This window comes from Piliocolobus tephrosceles, chromosome 6 (assembly GCF_002776525.5).
Source record: "Piliocolobus tephrosceles isolate RC106 chromosome 6, ASM277652v3, whole genome shotgun sequence".
Taxonomy (NCBI): Eukaryota; Metazoa; Chordata; class Mammalia; order Primates; family Cercopithecidae; genus Piliocolobus; species Piliocolobus tephrosceles.
This window is the reverse complement of record NC_045439.1, coordinates 75,203,323-75,218,177: the sequence shown is the minus strand read 5'-3', so window position 1 is coordinate 75,218,177 and position 14,855 is coordinate 75,203,323. Positions and strand designations below refer to the sequence as shown.

The window sequence follows — 14,855 nt, the reverse complement described above, 5'->3', positions numbered from 1 at the left end:
AATTACTTTATTGGAACCTCGAATGCCATGGAAGGACTGCAATTTTACCAGCCACCCTACCCTAACCGACCTGCATCTAAGTTCCTGCTGTGGTTCTCACTGCATATGCTGCTATTCACATTTAGAAGTCAGTATAGACAAATCATATCAGGATTCTTGCCAGCAGTTACAGCTGACACAGGCAAGTCTGTTTTCATTTAAAGATGGTAATACCAGTGGAATCTCTGAAAATCCATTACTTTTTTCCAGGAAGCCTGATGTTGAGGTACTTTTACAAATGTTTCAGCAGTACATCTCATTACTACTTGATAATCTTAATGTCTTCTATACTTAATAAAGTTTTGATATGTTAATACAAATTTGTAGCATGCAAGTACTGGTCAATCTGAAAGCATTTAGTGGGGAGGGTTCCATCTGCATAAAGCTATTGGTTGCAATCACTGTGCATTTAGATTTCTCCTGCTTGGACTTCTTAATACAGCCTTAATGCAGGCTTCCACAAGGATCCCTACCATCAGGTACTAAATATTATGCCTAATGTTCCATTATTGGAACACTAAGCATGTGGGAGTTATTTATATCCTACTGCTCAAGGTCATTGAGAAAGATTGATTCTGCAATTCAAAACACTGCAACCTTAGGCATGAATGGGTTAATCACATTAACCCTACTGAAGAAAAAGGAGTCTATGCCCCAGACTGACTTTTTTTTTTAAAAGGAGTCTATGCCCCAGATGGACTTCTTTTTTTTCTTTTTTTAAATATACGAGTGTTAGTAGGTACTTGGCCATTCTCTCCTAAAAATACTGCTCTGCCTCTGTTCTTATTAGAGTCAAAAGTTCTGCTAAAAGACCTACAGCCTACTCATTGATAATGTGAAATAAACACTTGGGAAACAGTAATAATTAACAGTAATTCAACTAAAATTTGTACTACATTTCTAATAAAACCAACAGTGAGTCACATGGACCAAGTCATGATGACAGCACATTTCCTTTGTGTACGGAGTAGATAGGGATATGGACATTATTCCTACCTGCTCTGTTTCTTGTTTGTATTGATCTGCACGTTCCTCAATGCATTTTTTCTCTGAACGAGTTTGCTCCAGGTCTTTCCGGAGCTTGGCAATTTCTTCCTGCAGACTAAGGACCCGCCCAGTGGCAACTTTCGCTTCCTCTTCACTTAGTTGAAGACGTTCTAAGTCACTTCGTAGTTTCTCAGTCTCAGAGTTGTATATTCCTTCCAGATTGGTTAGTTTCTCCACAAGGCATTTGTAGTCTTTGTTCTTTAAATATACACATAAATAACAATATGTATTTAGTGAGAAAATCATGCTTATTCATCATATTCATGCTGTATCGTCATAACACTGATACAGTATCTAACCAAAATACTAACTACAACATTTGCAATAGCACAACCAATACCTTCTAGGTGACACAAAGAGAGAAGAAAACAGGGACAAATAATTCAATTCTGTTTGATGCGGTAAGCAAGACAGATGTGATTTTCTCATAGCCACAAGGTGAATTACATAGTAAATTCTTAATTTCTTGATTCTTAACTAAGAAATAGGAGGATCTATACTTGTTTTTGAAAACAGAACAAAATGTTGCTAAAAACCATGTAGTAGCTTAGTGATGCGTAAGAATGATTAAAACAGCCTCAAAATCACAAGTTGGCCAGGTGTAGGGGCCCACACCTACAGTCTCAACACTTTGGGAGGCCAGGGCAGGAGGATCATAAGAGAGCAGGAGTTCAAGACCAGCCTGGGCACATGAGACCCTGTCTTTACAAAAACTTTTAAAATTAGCTAGACATGGTGGTGTGCATCTGTAGTCCTAGCTACTTGGGAGGCTGAAGCAGGAGGATCACTTGAGGCCAGGAGTTTGAGGCTGTAGTGAGCTGTGACTGCACCACTGCACTTTAGCCTGGGTGACAGGGTGAGACTCTGTCTCCCCCCGCCCAAAAAAAAAAACCAAAACACATACACACACACAAATTTCTCACAAATCTTTGTTTACTACCTCAAAATTTCTCCCTGTTACTCAGAAAATCTTTCCTCCCATTTCATTCTGATCCCTGTTTTGCTTTGCTCTCCTTAGCATTTTTATATTCTTAACTACCTTTGTATCATTTACATGTGCTAAAATATTAGTAACTATCTTTAATCAGTCAAACTTTTATCTCTGCAACAGACTGCAAGTTCATCAGAAGTATGAACATCTTCCTGCTTCTTTTACTATTTCAATGCTAAACAACTCATCTGTAAAATGAACACGATACCACATGAAAATAAATGATAATTGTGACAGAGCATTACAAAGTATAAAATACAGTATGGTTCAAGCTGGTGTTTGAAAAATAAATAACATACAATGTGACTCTTGGTCATAAAGGTTTGAAGCATTAGTAGATCTGTGTTCTCAAAAATAATTTCCTGCCAGGCATGGTAGCTCATGCCTGTAATCCCAGTACTTTGGGAGGCTGAGGCAGGAGGATTGCTTGAGGCAACAGCCTGGCAACATGAGATCCTGTTTCTACAAAATAAAAAAATTAGCTGGGTGTGGTAGTATGTGCCTGTAGTCCCAGATACTCAGAAGGCTGTAGTGGGAGGATCACTTGAGTCCAGGAGGTTGAGGCTGTAGTGAGCTGCGAACATGCCACTGAACTGTAGCCTGGGTGACAGAGTGAGACCCTGTCTCAAATAATAGTAGTAATAATAATAATAATAATAATAATAATAATAATAATAACAACAACTTCCTGCCTTAGTTTTTGCAATTGTGATCCACCTTATGAGTTATAATTACTTCCATGCTCATTATGGAAATAAATATGGTCACAATTTTACTTTTTACTAAGACCGAAGGGTAAAGTCAAAGAAAAACAATATTGAAAATAATCCCGGTGGATTTCTTCGGGCATACTCCACTCTCAGGGCCCCTCTGTGAAACACACCTGCTCATCGACTTTGCGCTGCAGCTGCATGATCTTGTTCTCCATGCCGATGTGCAGTTTCTTATAGCGCTCCACTGAGCGAGCCTCGATTTTGAGCTTCTTTAGCTCACGCTTGGCCATCATCCGCCGGAAGCAGCACTGAAGGTAGATGATGGCATGCATGCTCCTCTTGTAGTGTGTGCGGGCCAGCCAGCCCCGGACTCGCTTTTGAATGATGACTGCTTTGTGCTCACGGAGTATCTGCAGAAAAGGATAAGGGCAAGCAATGTCAAGACCCTGGACTACACTCAAGATTATCAATCTATGTTGGGCTGAAAATCCATACATTACCTAGAAGAAAAGACACAAAAGTTGAATTGACAATGTACTATGTAGATTATACATATTATAGATATATGGAGGCCACAAAATTATTTGTAAAAGTGATTTGAAAAGTAGACTTTAGAAGGTGATTTCAGAAACATAATAAAAATGTGTCATATGCACATATTATGTGTTTAATTCTAAGCAGAATATAGATTTGGAAGCTAAATAAAAAGCACCAGATTACCAAAAGAAAAACAACTTTAATAAGAAAGAAAAAATATATTAAGTTTCTTATTAGTATATGATTTCTGTTGGCAACAGATGATCCTCTATAAAATTAACAGAAGCTGGCATCCTGTAAACTATGTGCTACTAAAATAAGTGATATCCCTACCACCCTGACTACTGATACCACCTCACTACGCATTATTAGGCCCATGCATGAGGACATGAGGTATGGGCAGCAAACTGTCTGTAGAGGCCAACACTTGAGGTGCTAAAAAGTTTGTACTGATTTATTGATTTTTTTTTTTTTTTGGAAACTAAAAGATGACACTGTTGTTTACCACATTTGAGGAATACCATTCTAGTGAGGATTTTCCATTGCTATTTCAAATGTAGTAAGGATCCACTTTTGGGATTCAAAGGCAGGTGGGATGGGGCTTTAAAATGAAAGGTAAAAGTAACAAGATGTGAAACAAACTAATCTTACTTTTGATTTCAGGTTACATTTCCTAAAAACAATCATGATATTTCCCTAAACTTACGAAACAACTTACAACAAAAGTTTGCCTTATGACATGAATTTGTTGTCACTAAAGAGCACCAAACAGAGACCGTGTAAACATTTTCTAGGAAAGATGGAGAAGAAATTCTTGAATTTTAAGAAGAGGTAGCCAGGCGCAGTGACTCACACCTGTAATCCCAGCACTTTGGGAGGCCAAGGTGGGTGGTTCACATGGGTCAGGAGTTTGAGACCAGCCTGGCCAACATGGTGAAACCCCATTTCTAATAAAATACAAAAATTAGCTGGGCGTATTGGCGGGTGCCTGTAATCCCAGCTACTCAGGAGGCTGAGGCAGGAGAATAGCTTGAACCCAGGAGGGAGAGATTGCAGTGAGCCGAGATCGTGCCATTGCACTCCAGCTTAGGCAACAAGAGTGAAAAGCTCCATTTCAAAAAAATGACAAGAGAGAAAATAAAAGAAAAAGTAAACTAGAAAAATCTGGCACCTATAAATTTTTATGTTTATAATTTTATGAAGTAACTGTTGTATGATATAAATGATATTTAAATATTATATACTTAAATACTTGGTGATGATTACAAATGGACACAATACATCTCCTATCAAATTCTTTTTTTTGCTTTCTTGAGACTAAGTTTCATTCTTGTTGCCCAGGTTGGAATGCAATGGTGCGATCTCGGCTCACTGCAATCTCCACCTCCCAGGTTCAAGCGTTCTCCTGCCTCAGCCTCCCGAGTAACTGGGATTATAGGCATGTACCACCACGACCTGCTAATTTTGTATTTTTAGTAGAGACAAGGTTTCATCATGTTGGTCAGGATGGTCTCAAACTCCTGACCTCAGATGATCCACCTGCCTCGGCCTCCCAAAGTGCTGGGATTATTGGCGTGAGCCACCGTGCCCGGCCCTATCAAACCCTTAAAATGTAAAATCTCTGAAAGCATCTATCCATATATATAGCAGTTTAATAAGATCATTAAAAGAATAGTTTCTATTTTAGGTTATTGCACTTGATGAAAATAATGACTAAAATGTGTCATCCTAGAAGATACATTTAATAAATAAGTGGTTAACTTTTAAACCATCAAATACAAAGTGAACACAGTTGTTCAGGAGATCTGAGTAGTGTCTTCGGCCCCCTCAAGCCTGCCTTCTGTGGCTGTTTTCCTAATGCGAAGGTAGCCCTGAGTTTTCCTTCAGTGTAGCCACGCTGCACTGAGGTTGGGAGTTCTGAATGTTCACTGAACATCACAGTCCGGAGGGAGGCCTCTGTCTTATCTGGATGAGTAAGGAGCAACTGGATGAGTCTCAGTGATGGCAAATTAAAGACTTTTAAACTCAAGCAACACACAGCAAAGCTATTAATGCCAATTTTCCTGTTCCATTTGCTTCTCCCATGTAACTTTGGACATTGGTCCATTTTTGTAATTTTAGTCAAATGGAAACATTATCTAATCAGAGCTTCCATTTTCAATCTCACTTTCATCATGAGTGAGGGAAATTAATCAACACCTGTACTCTCTTTAAGAAACCCCCAAATCTCATGAAGCGGAACCTTGGACCTGAAATATAGCTAGAAGGAGCACTAATGTGATGGCTGTTGGCTTACATGTCAGCAAGCCTTTACACTGCTACCTTCCACCCTGTCCAGTCACAGTGGGAGCCTGAGCTGGCCAGAGGCTGCTACTGCTAAACCAGTAGCCTCAAAACCCAGTTCAGATGTTCCTAAGGAGAGTAGTGAGGAACACAGGAAGGTAACTAGTTTGGTATATCTGAAAAGCCAATTTCAAACCTCTTCCCTCCCTAAAATCTCATGCCTATATAGAAAGAGCATGAGACTACATAAAGGAGGGGCAAGCAGAAAGATCTGGAGTAGCTATCTTCAAAATACAGCTATTAAATACACTCATTCAAGCCTCATCAGTTTCGAATTTTTTGTTGTCTAAAATCACTTCAAATAAAAAAGTAAAATAAATAAATATATATATAAATAGGGCCTAGGTCACACCCATATACTGCCTGTGCTTAGAGACCCAAATCACCCCATTAATGCTCCTTCTAATGGTAATGTCCATAGAGCTCTAATATCCAGGCTTATATTTCTTGCTTATTTGAAATATATTCTATAGGATAGATTCCCAAACCTTGCCAAAATGAAAGAGATAAAAATCGTTCATCAATGGTCACAGGTGATAATTAAGACTACTCTGGTGATCCCTTTAATTATCGCTAGATATAAGATTATTTGTCAAAAACTTTTGGAGCATCATACCTGTCAATACAATTTTAACCACATTAATGTTGTAATTTGCCTCCTCTTCACCATGGTAAATTCTTCCAAGGTTGTCTCATTCTTGGAATAACCTTCAACCTGTTTGTCATATATTCTATCTATTCAAAGTTCTCTGTAGTCATCTGAATAGTGGGCCCCAAAGAAACTAGGTGCTAATCCCTGGAACCTGCAAATGTTAACTTATTCAGAAAAAGGGCCTTTGCAGATGTGATTAGGTTAAGGGTCTTCAGATGGGAGGATTATCCTGGATCACATGGGTGGAACCTAAATGCTATCGTAATTATTCTTATAAGAGGCAGATAGAAGAATCAGACACATAGAGGAGAACAGGTTGTGAAAACAGAGGCTGAGACCGGACTGATGTGGCACAGGAATGCTGGTAGCCACCAGAAGCTGCAAGAGGCCAGGATTCTCCCCTGGAGCTTCTGGAGGGAGAGCAGCCTGCTGACAACTTGATTTTGTCCCAGTGATAATGATTTTGGACTTCTGGTCTCCAGAACTCTGAGAGAATTAATTTCAGTTGTTTTAAGGTAACAAGTTTGTGATAATTTATTATAGCAACCACAGTAAACTAATATACTTTTTTTTTTTCAAATTATATAAACAAAGAGAAAAAAGGAGGTAAAAGCTTTTTTCCCATTTTTTTTAAAATAACTATATGTGATTATTTAGTATTTTAAAATGCATTTCAGGCTGGGCATATGCACAGTGGCTCACACTTGTAATCTCAGCACTTTGGAAGGCCACAGTGGGAGAACTGCTTAAGACCAGGAGTCTGAGGCTGCAGTGTACTGCGACTGCACCACTGCACCCCAGCCAGGCTGACAGAGCAAGATCGTATTTCTAAAAAAGAATTTTTTAAAATAAACAAATAGCATTTGAATAGCTGGTTGTTCCCATACAGTTCCTACATTCATCGTAGCCCCTGTAATGCTAATAGAATGAATAAACAAAGTTGAACATAATGCCTCACCTTGCGATACCTATTTCTGGCCAAGAAGCCTCGCAAGTAAGACTGAAGAATGATAGTGGCAGCTCGTCTAATCTTGTACCTCCTGCAGACCACAAACATGCGCCAGTACTTTTGAATGATGGTTGCTGCCTTGGTTCTGCGCAGAAACTTAGCATAGCTGGCCAAAGAAAATAATATTACGTTGTCAGTAATCAGAAAAAAATGCAGGAATACATGCTAGAGAAACTTAAACAGTGTCACTGTTTCAGGCATAAAGAGTAGTACCTCCATTGTATTATGCTAATAATGTGCATGATAAGTCAACATTTATATTTACTCACAATTGTATAGCAATTTACAGTTTCCCAAAGTATTTTTCCATTTATTATCTCATCTGAGCCCTCCCTAACTCTGAAAAGTAGGATGGCCCACATTGCCAGATTTTACAAGAAAGCAAAATTCACAAAAGTTCATACTTTCTACAACAGGATCCATTTACCCTGGGCCATGCCCTCTTTATAGAGCAGACAGACATACACAGTAATCTCATACTTAGTTATCACCATCTTTCTTGGATCTAGCTATTATTAATCTACCATATTTTTCCTGAATTTGTGAGGGTATAAGTTCATGATTAATTCATTTCTACTTATACTTCTCAATTAAAATTAACCTAACATGTAATCACACTAAAGTGCAATTCTCTTCCAGACCCTCTCAGTTAACTGCTCCTGAAAATTATTCAATGAAGTCATTATTAACTAGCTCATATTCATGACTGTTTTAATTTATACACAATTTCCTCAAGCCCAATATAAAAGTATCAAAAATAAAAATTTTGAGGACATAAGCAAGCAGCAGTTTGTAAATGTTTTGAAGATAAATCTGAATCATTCATACGGCTGAGTGAAATTTTATTCTATTTAGCTGTCCTATGAGTTAATTTGTTGTCCCTTGGAACTAAGAAAAGGTGAGGTGTTACATTTTCAGGTATGGTGACCACTCAAAACTGTCCTTGGACAGTGAATTAGATGTGCACTCTAATCTGTCCCCAGGAGACCTACCATCGGGCCTGGTAGCCCCGCACATATCTCTGCACGGTGATGGCCGCCTTCCGCATGCGTAGGTACTTCTTCCTCAGCAGCCACCCTCGGATGGTCTTCTGGATCCGGATGCAGGCAGCCCTCAGTTTGTCCGCTCTCAATTTTTCTAGATAGGCCACTTGACCGGCACGGAAAAAGATCTTTGTCTTACCAAACTGGTATTTGTCCTTATCCTATTTTTGGAATAAATTGTATGTTCAGAAATAGTAATCATATAAATGAAATTTAAAAGAAAAAATGTCTAAAAGCAGAATCAGTAAAGGAATGAATCTATTAGCTAAAACTTGGGCTACATCACAATTAACTAATGGAGCCAGATTTTTAATCCTATGCAAGTTGAGCAAATAGAACGGATTTTAAGAAAAACTGCAGTTTAAGAGTTATTTTCCAGAATTATTCTACCTGGAATTATTATCTGAGGCCCAAAACTTGGTTGTGGGTTATAGGCAGTTATTATTTGCTTGTTTGTGTTTTAAACATCTCAAGGAAATGGAGATGTTGGCTCTCTCTGACTGACCCAGGTTGTAAGGATTACATCGGGCTGTACATTCCATGAGAAGCTGAAGGGACAAAAACACCAGTGTGAAGAATAAGGCAGGAAGAAACGCATATTAAATAAAATTCAAAAACCAAAAACCAAAATTCTTGGGTATTCATATTGAGTTACATTTCTAAACAGTTATCTCTTGGCTTTATCAATAATATCTGAAAACAAACTAATAAAACTCCATTAATATGTTTAAAATCCTACAAATTGGCCAGGCGTAGTGGCTCACGCGTGTAATGCTAGCACTTTGGGAGGTCAAGGTGGGTGAATCATGAGGTCAGGAGATCGAGAACATCCTGGCCAACATGGTGAAATCCTGTCTAGTAAAATACAAAAAATTAGCTGGGCATGGTGGCGGGCACCTGTATTCCCAGCTACTCGGGAGGCTGAGGCAGGGGAATCGCTTGAACCCAGGAGGTGGAGGTTGCAGTGAGCCAAGATCGCGTCACTGCACTCCAACCTGGCAACAAAGCAAGAATCCATCTCAAAAAAAAAAAAAAATCATTTTAAACTCCTTTTACAAAAATATAATCATTTATATTACATTGTGATTCACCTTATCTAGAAGTATACAAATCAGTAACCATTCTTGCATCAAAGAATGGAATTTATGTATAAGAATCATTACTGTGATCTGAAATTCTTTTTTTTTTTTTTTGAGATGAGTCTTGCTCTGTCTCCCAAGCTGGACTACAGTGCTGTGATCTCAGCTCACTGCAGCCTCCGCCTTCTGGGTTCAAGTGATACTCCTGCCTCAGCCTCCTGAGTAGCTGGGATTACAGGTGAGCACCACCACATCCAGCTAATTCTTACATTTTTAGTGGAGACAGGGTTTCACCATGTTGGCCAGGATGGCCACGAACTCTGGGCCTCAAGCAGTCCACCCGCCTCAGCCTCCCAAAGTGCTGGGATTAAGGGCATGAGCCACCATGCTTGGCCATGTGATCTGAAATTCTAAGGGAAAATAAAGAAAACCATTTTTCCCTATAAGTAGATATCTTGTCATGTCTCATACATGAAACCAAAAAATGAGAAACATCTACATATATCTAAAAAATCTAAAATTATTTCAATTTAAATCAATAAAGTTTACGTAGGAACCCTAGCTAGAAAAGCGGTCCTTACCCCCGACCCGCTTCACACCTCACACCAATCCTGCCTCCATCTTTCAGCCTCCTCTGCCTAATTCCGGCAAACACCTGATCAGGCCTGAAGTGGCCCAGGTGAGGGGACCAGGCACAGGCCTGTTCCTGCTTTCTGCTCTACATTCCCACCTGAACACAGGTTAGAGGGGATTGCGCAGGCCGTGCACAGCGGCTCACAACTGTAATCCCAGCACTTTGGGAGACTGAGGCAGGCCGATCACAAGGTCAGGAGTTTGAGACCAGGCTGGTCAACATGGTAAAATCCTGTTTCTACTAAAAATATAAAAATTAGCTAGGTATGGTGGTGCACACCTATAATCCCAGCTACTGGGGAGGCTGAGGCAGGAGAATGGCTTGAACCCAGGAGGTGGAGGTTGCAGTGAGCCAAGATCATGCCACTGCACTCCAGCCTGGGTGAAAGAGCAAGACTTGTCTAAAAAAAAAAAGAAGGGAATTGGTGCAAACTCAAAAAGCCCCAGTTTAAAAAAAAAAAAAAAAAAAAAAAAGCATTATTGAGGAAGTGAACTTAGCTCTTTCAAGGAAAAAATATTATTAACAACAAAGGGGCATTACATTTAGTTCACAGCTAGTAATTACGATCAATTAGCTCAAAGTGAGGTACTCCATCTAGGCTAGTGTTAACTAAGTGAAAATATTTTTTTAAAAACCTTTCATAAATCTTTAATTCTCTAAGACCAAGATCAGTAGTTCTCAAAATGTAGTCCTCAGACAGCATCGGTATCACCCGGGAAATGCAAATTCTTGCGCCCACCTCAGACCTACTGAATCAGAAATTCTGATGGCGGAGCCCAGAAATCTGTATTTTAACAAGCATTCCAGGTCCCAGTAAAGTTGCAGAACTCTTTAGCCTGCCTGCAAGACTCTCTGTAACACCAACCAACGTTTCCTAACCATTTCTCTACTGTCTCATACACAAATCTCACACTGCAAAAAAACTGTTTTCAGAGCAAACCCTATGCTTACCTTGCTTTTTACTCCCTCTTATAATATTCTCCTTCCATTTTTGCATAACCTTACCCATTCTCAGGGCCTGACTCAAAACACACCTCTTTCATGAAATCTCTCCTTCCCGTAGTTAGACGTCGCTTTGTCATCCCGATTTCTTGTTCCATTCATTCAGCATTTGATATAGATACTACGGTTAAATATTATACTTGTCTTCAAACAGTATTACTTTCCAAGTAAGACTATATTACCTGAGAACAAGACTTATTTTTTCTTAATCACACAGCATTTGGCCTGGTGTCTTCCAGAAGTAAGTACTAGGTACATTTTTATTAATAATAATCAAACTGTCTAAGAAGAATGTGTCTCAAGTGTGGGTCCAGGCCTCACAGCTCTGCCTCCTGACAGTGGACCATCATCCTCACTACTTCCAGCATCCTAAACACAGTAGTGTGCCCCTTTCAGATCCCACCCTGTAATGATCTGGATTAGGAAAATCTTATACAAAAGTTCTTGGGGCTCTCCAAGGTCAGAACCACTAGGCCTTCTGCTCAGATGACTGTAAGTGAAATCTTTCTTACCAGTATCAGTTTCTCTAACACATTCTTGCATGTTTGCTTTCTGTCACTCAGCACATCTTTCTGCTTCATTAGGACACGGTAGCGGCTGAAAAATTCTTGGTAAGTCCACCTATTAAAAGAAAACCATCTGAGTTTACTTAAAGAACTAGGATCTTCTCCCATTAGGACCCCTTACATTTGAAAAATGCCAGGCTCACCGTGAGGGGAAACCAGCCGCACTGATTCGGATGGTTTCCAGGACACCACAAGCTCTCAGCTGCTGCACTGCCCTCTTCTCATCAAACCTACACATAAAAATCAAAGCCATTAACCCACAAAGAACCTGGCTGGTGGCCACAAATTACTCTCCTCAGTCAGGGTATAAATTATTTTGTAAGAGCAAAATGGATAAATCAGAAAAGAAAGCATTCAGAAGTCAGAGCAGTGATTAAAATGGAAAACTATGAGAGAATGGGGAGGAGACAATATTTTACAGCAGTAAAAATAGCTGTAAACATTACCTGCAACTTATAACACAAACTCTTATAAGAGTTTGCTGGGTGTGGTGGCTCATATCTGTAATCTCAGAATTTCGGGAGACCCAGGAGGGTAGATCACCTGAGGTCAGGAGTTCGAGAACAGCCTGGCCAACATGGAGAAACCCCGTCTCTACTAAAAACAGAAAAATTAGCCGAGCATGGTGGCACACACCTGTAATCCCAGCTACTCGGGAGGCTGAGGCTGGAGAATCACTTGAACTCGGGAGGTGGAGGTTGCAGTGAGCCAAGATCGCGCCACTGCACTCCAGTCTGGGCGACAGAGTGAGACTTTGTCTCAACAACAACAACAACAAGAAAGTCCACTGAGCACATTTAAAACAACACAACATGGCCAAGTGCAGTGGCTCACTCCTGTAATCCCAGCACTTTAGGAGGCTGAGGTGGGCGGATCATGAGGTCAGCAGTTTGAGACCAGCCTAGCCAACATGGTGAAACCCTGTCTCTATGAAAAATACAAAAATTAGTCAGGCATGGTGGCAGGCACCTGTAATCCCAGCTACTCCAGAGGCTGAGGCAAGAGAATCACTTGAACCTGGGAAGTGGAGGTTGCAGTGAGCCGAGGCCGCGCCATTGCACGCCAGCCTGGGCGACACAGTGAGACTCCGTCTAAAAAACAACAACAGTAGCAACAACAACACAACGCTCCTTTGTACTTTGCCCATACTCATTTCATGGCATGGCCTGACAAGAAGCTCTCAGAAGTCATTAGATCAGTACACAGAGCTCCCCTAGAATAAAGACTGGTCAACCCTGGAGATTTCTCTAACAGGAAGTACAAATTAAATATGCCTCATTCAGTTATATTTTTTTAAAAATTCCTACTGTTCTAAACCTAGTGTCCACATCAATGAACAAGATTTTTATTTTGTATTACATTTTGTATTCATTTCACTCTAGGCAAATGGCATCCTCAAGCTAAACTGGCACTGAAGAGGAAGTATTAAGGTTTCCCTTCGGCCAAATGATTGCTCCTGTGACTTCCATAGTTAAGCTCTGAGCGATCCATCTAGGCCTCCCCTGTGCTATCTTCTCAGGTGTTCCGTTGGTGGTGGAAGATGGGGTTGGTTGATAAAAGGTCATGGTCCTGAGGGCTGTCCAGGACAGAGGCCCAAGTCTAGCAGCTTCTTCCTGCTTCCCACTTCTTCCATGAAGGACTTCTTGGTGATGAAGCAGAGAGAAGACAGCAGTCCTTCAGAACTGCCCTTCAGTCTATGGCAGAATCTCCAGACAGTAGGACTGGCACGGGGGTAGGGAAAAGCGTACTCATACACTGTGGAGGGGGTGGGGGGTGGGAGCTATTACAACCTTTTTAAGTGTGCCTGGTCTTTGACCTATAAATTCCAGTTCTAGAATCACATTATTCCAATGAGATAATCAGACAAATACACAAAAATGTTTGGCACAGGATGTTTATTATAGCATTGTTGGAACAACTTAAATGGCCATCAGTAGGAACTAATTTAAATAAATGATACTATGTCTATACAATGGGATACTCTGTAGTCATTACAATTATGTGATTTTTATTTACCAAAAGGGAAAGTGTTCACAATCTATTAAAAGTAAAGACTAAACAGCAATCATAGCACAAGGCCCCTCCTTTTGTATGTGTGTGTGTGTGTCTCTCTCTCTCTCACACACACACACGGAGCATGGAGGGAAGGGAAGGTGGTTAATCAAGAACAATGTATGACAGTTAATACCAGTTATCTCCCTGGGTATGATGGATGCTTTTTCTTTTTCTCTTTTTTTCTTTTGAGATGAAGTCTCGCTCTTGTCCCCCAGGCTAGAGTGCAGTGGTGCAATCTTGGCTCACTGCAACCTCCGCCTCCTGGGTTCAAGCGATTCTCCTACCTCACCCTCCTGAGTAGCTGGGATTACAGGTGCCTGCCACTACGCCCAGCTAATTTTTGTACTTTTAGTAGAGACAGGGTTTCACCATGTTGGCCAGGCTGGTTTTGAACTCCTGACCTCAAGTGATCCACCTACCTCAGCCTCCCCAAGTGCTGGGATTACAGGTGTGAGCCACTGCACCCGGTTGATGGATGCTTTTTCATTTATTTTTATACTATTCTGTATTTCCTGAAAACTGTCTTTACAATGTACATGTATTACTTTTAAAATTAGACAAATAGGCTGGGCATGGTGGCTCACGCCTGTAATCCTAGCACTTTGGGAGGCCGAGGGGGGGCAGATCATGAAGTCAGGAGTTCAAGACCAGCCTGGCCAAGATGATAAAACTCCATCTTCACTAAAAATACAAAATTAGCTGGGCGTGGTGGTGCATGCCTGTAATCCCAGCTACTCGGGAGGCTGAGGCAGGAGACTTGCTTGAACCTGGGAGGCAGAGGTTGTGGTAAGCCGAGATCACACTATTGTACTCCAGCCAGGGCAAGAAGAGAGAAACTCTATCTCAAAATAAATAAATAAATACATAAAATTAGAAAAATATTTGTTTTGTAAAAACAAATCTCCAGAAAGATTGATTCTCCCTTCTTGCATGTTATCTGAAGCAGGAGGAGGTGCTGGTAAAAACAGACACCCTTTGATGATTTCAACAGTGGAGAAGCAGCAGGTAAGCATTTGCCAAACAGCCTTGTCCTAGTCAGTGCTGGTTCCACCTGATGCCCAAATCAACAAAAATCCCAGAGAGATCAATTGAAGAAAATTCAAAACAGAAACCAGAACCAGAATGCTTGGTTGACCTCAACTTTT

The 14,855-nt window shown here is 40.5% G+C and overlaps 1 protein-coding gene across 9 annotated transcripts in view; it reads right to left on the bottom strand.

Annotated features, from left to right (window-relative positions):
* The window catches only part of MYO5A (myosin VA), a 218,209-nt gene that overhangs the window by 62,968 nt on the left and 140,386 nt on the right, over positions 1-14,855 (bottom strand). For all 9 annotated transcript variants that reach the window (XM_023227136.3, XM_023227138.2, XM_023227137.3 and 6 more), the window contains exons 17-22: positions 11,799-11,885; positions 11,602-11,710; positions 8,324-8,535; positions 7,281-7,437; positions 2,961-3,200; positions 1,036-1,284 (exon numbers count right to left, since the gene is read on the bottom strand). In XM_023227136.3, coding sequence (XP_023082904.2) covers positions 1,036-1,284; positions 2,961-3,200; positions 7,281-7,437; positions 8,324-8,535; positions 11,602-11,710; positions 11,799-11,885 — 1,054 coding nt within the window. The remainder of the gene's footprint in view (positions 1-1,035; positions 1,285-2,960; positions 3,201-7,280; positions 7,438-8,323; positions 8,536-11,601; positions 11,711-11,798; positions 11,886-14,855) is intronic.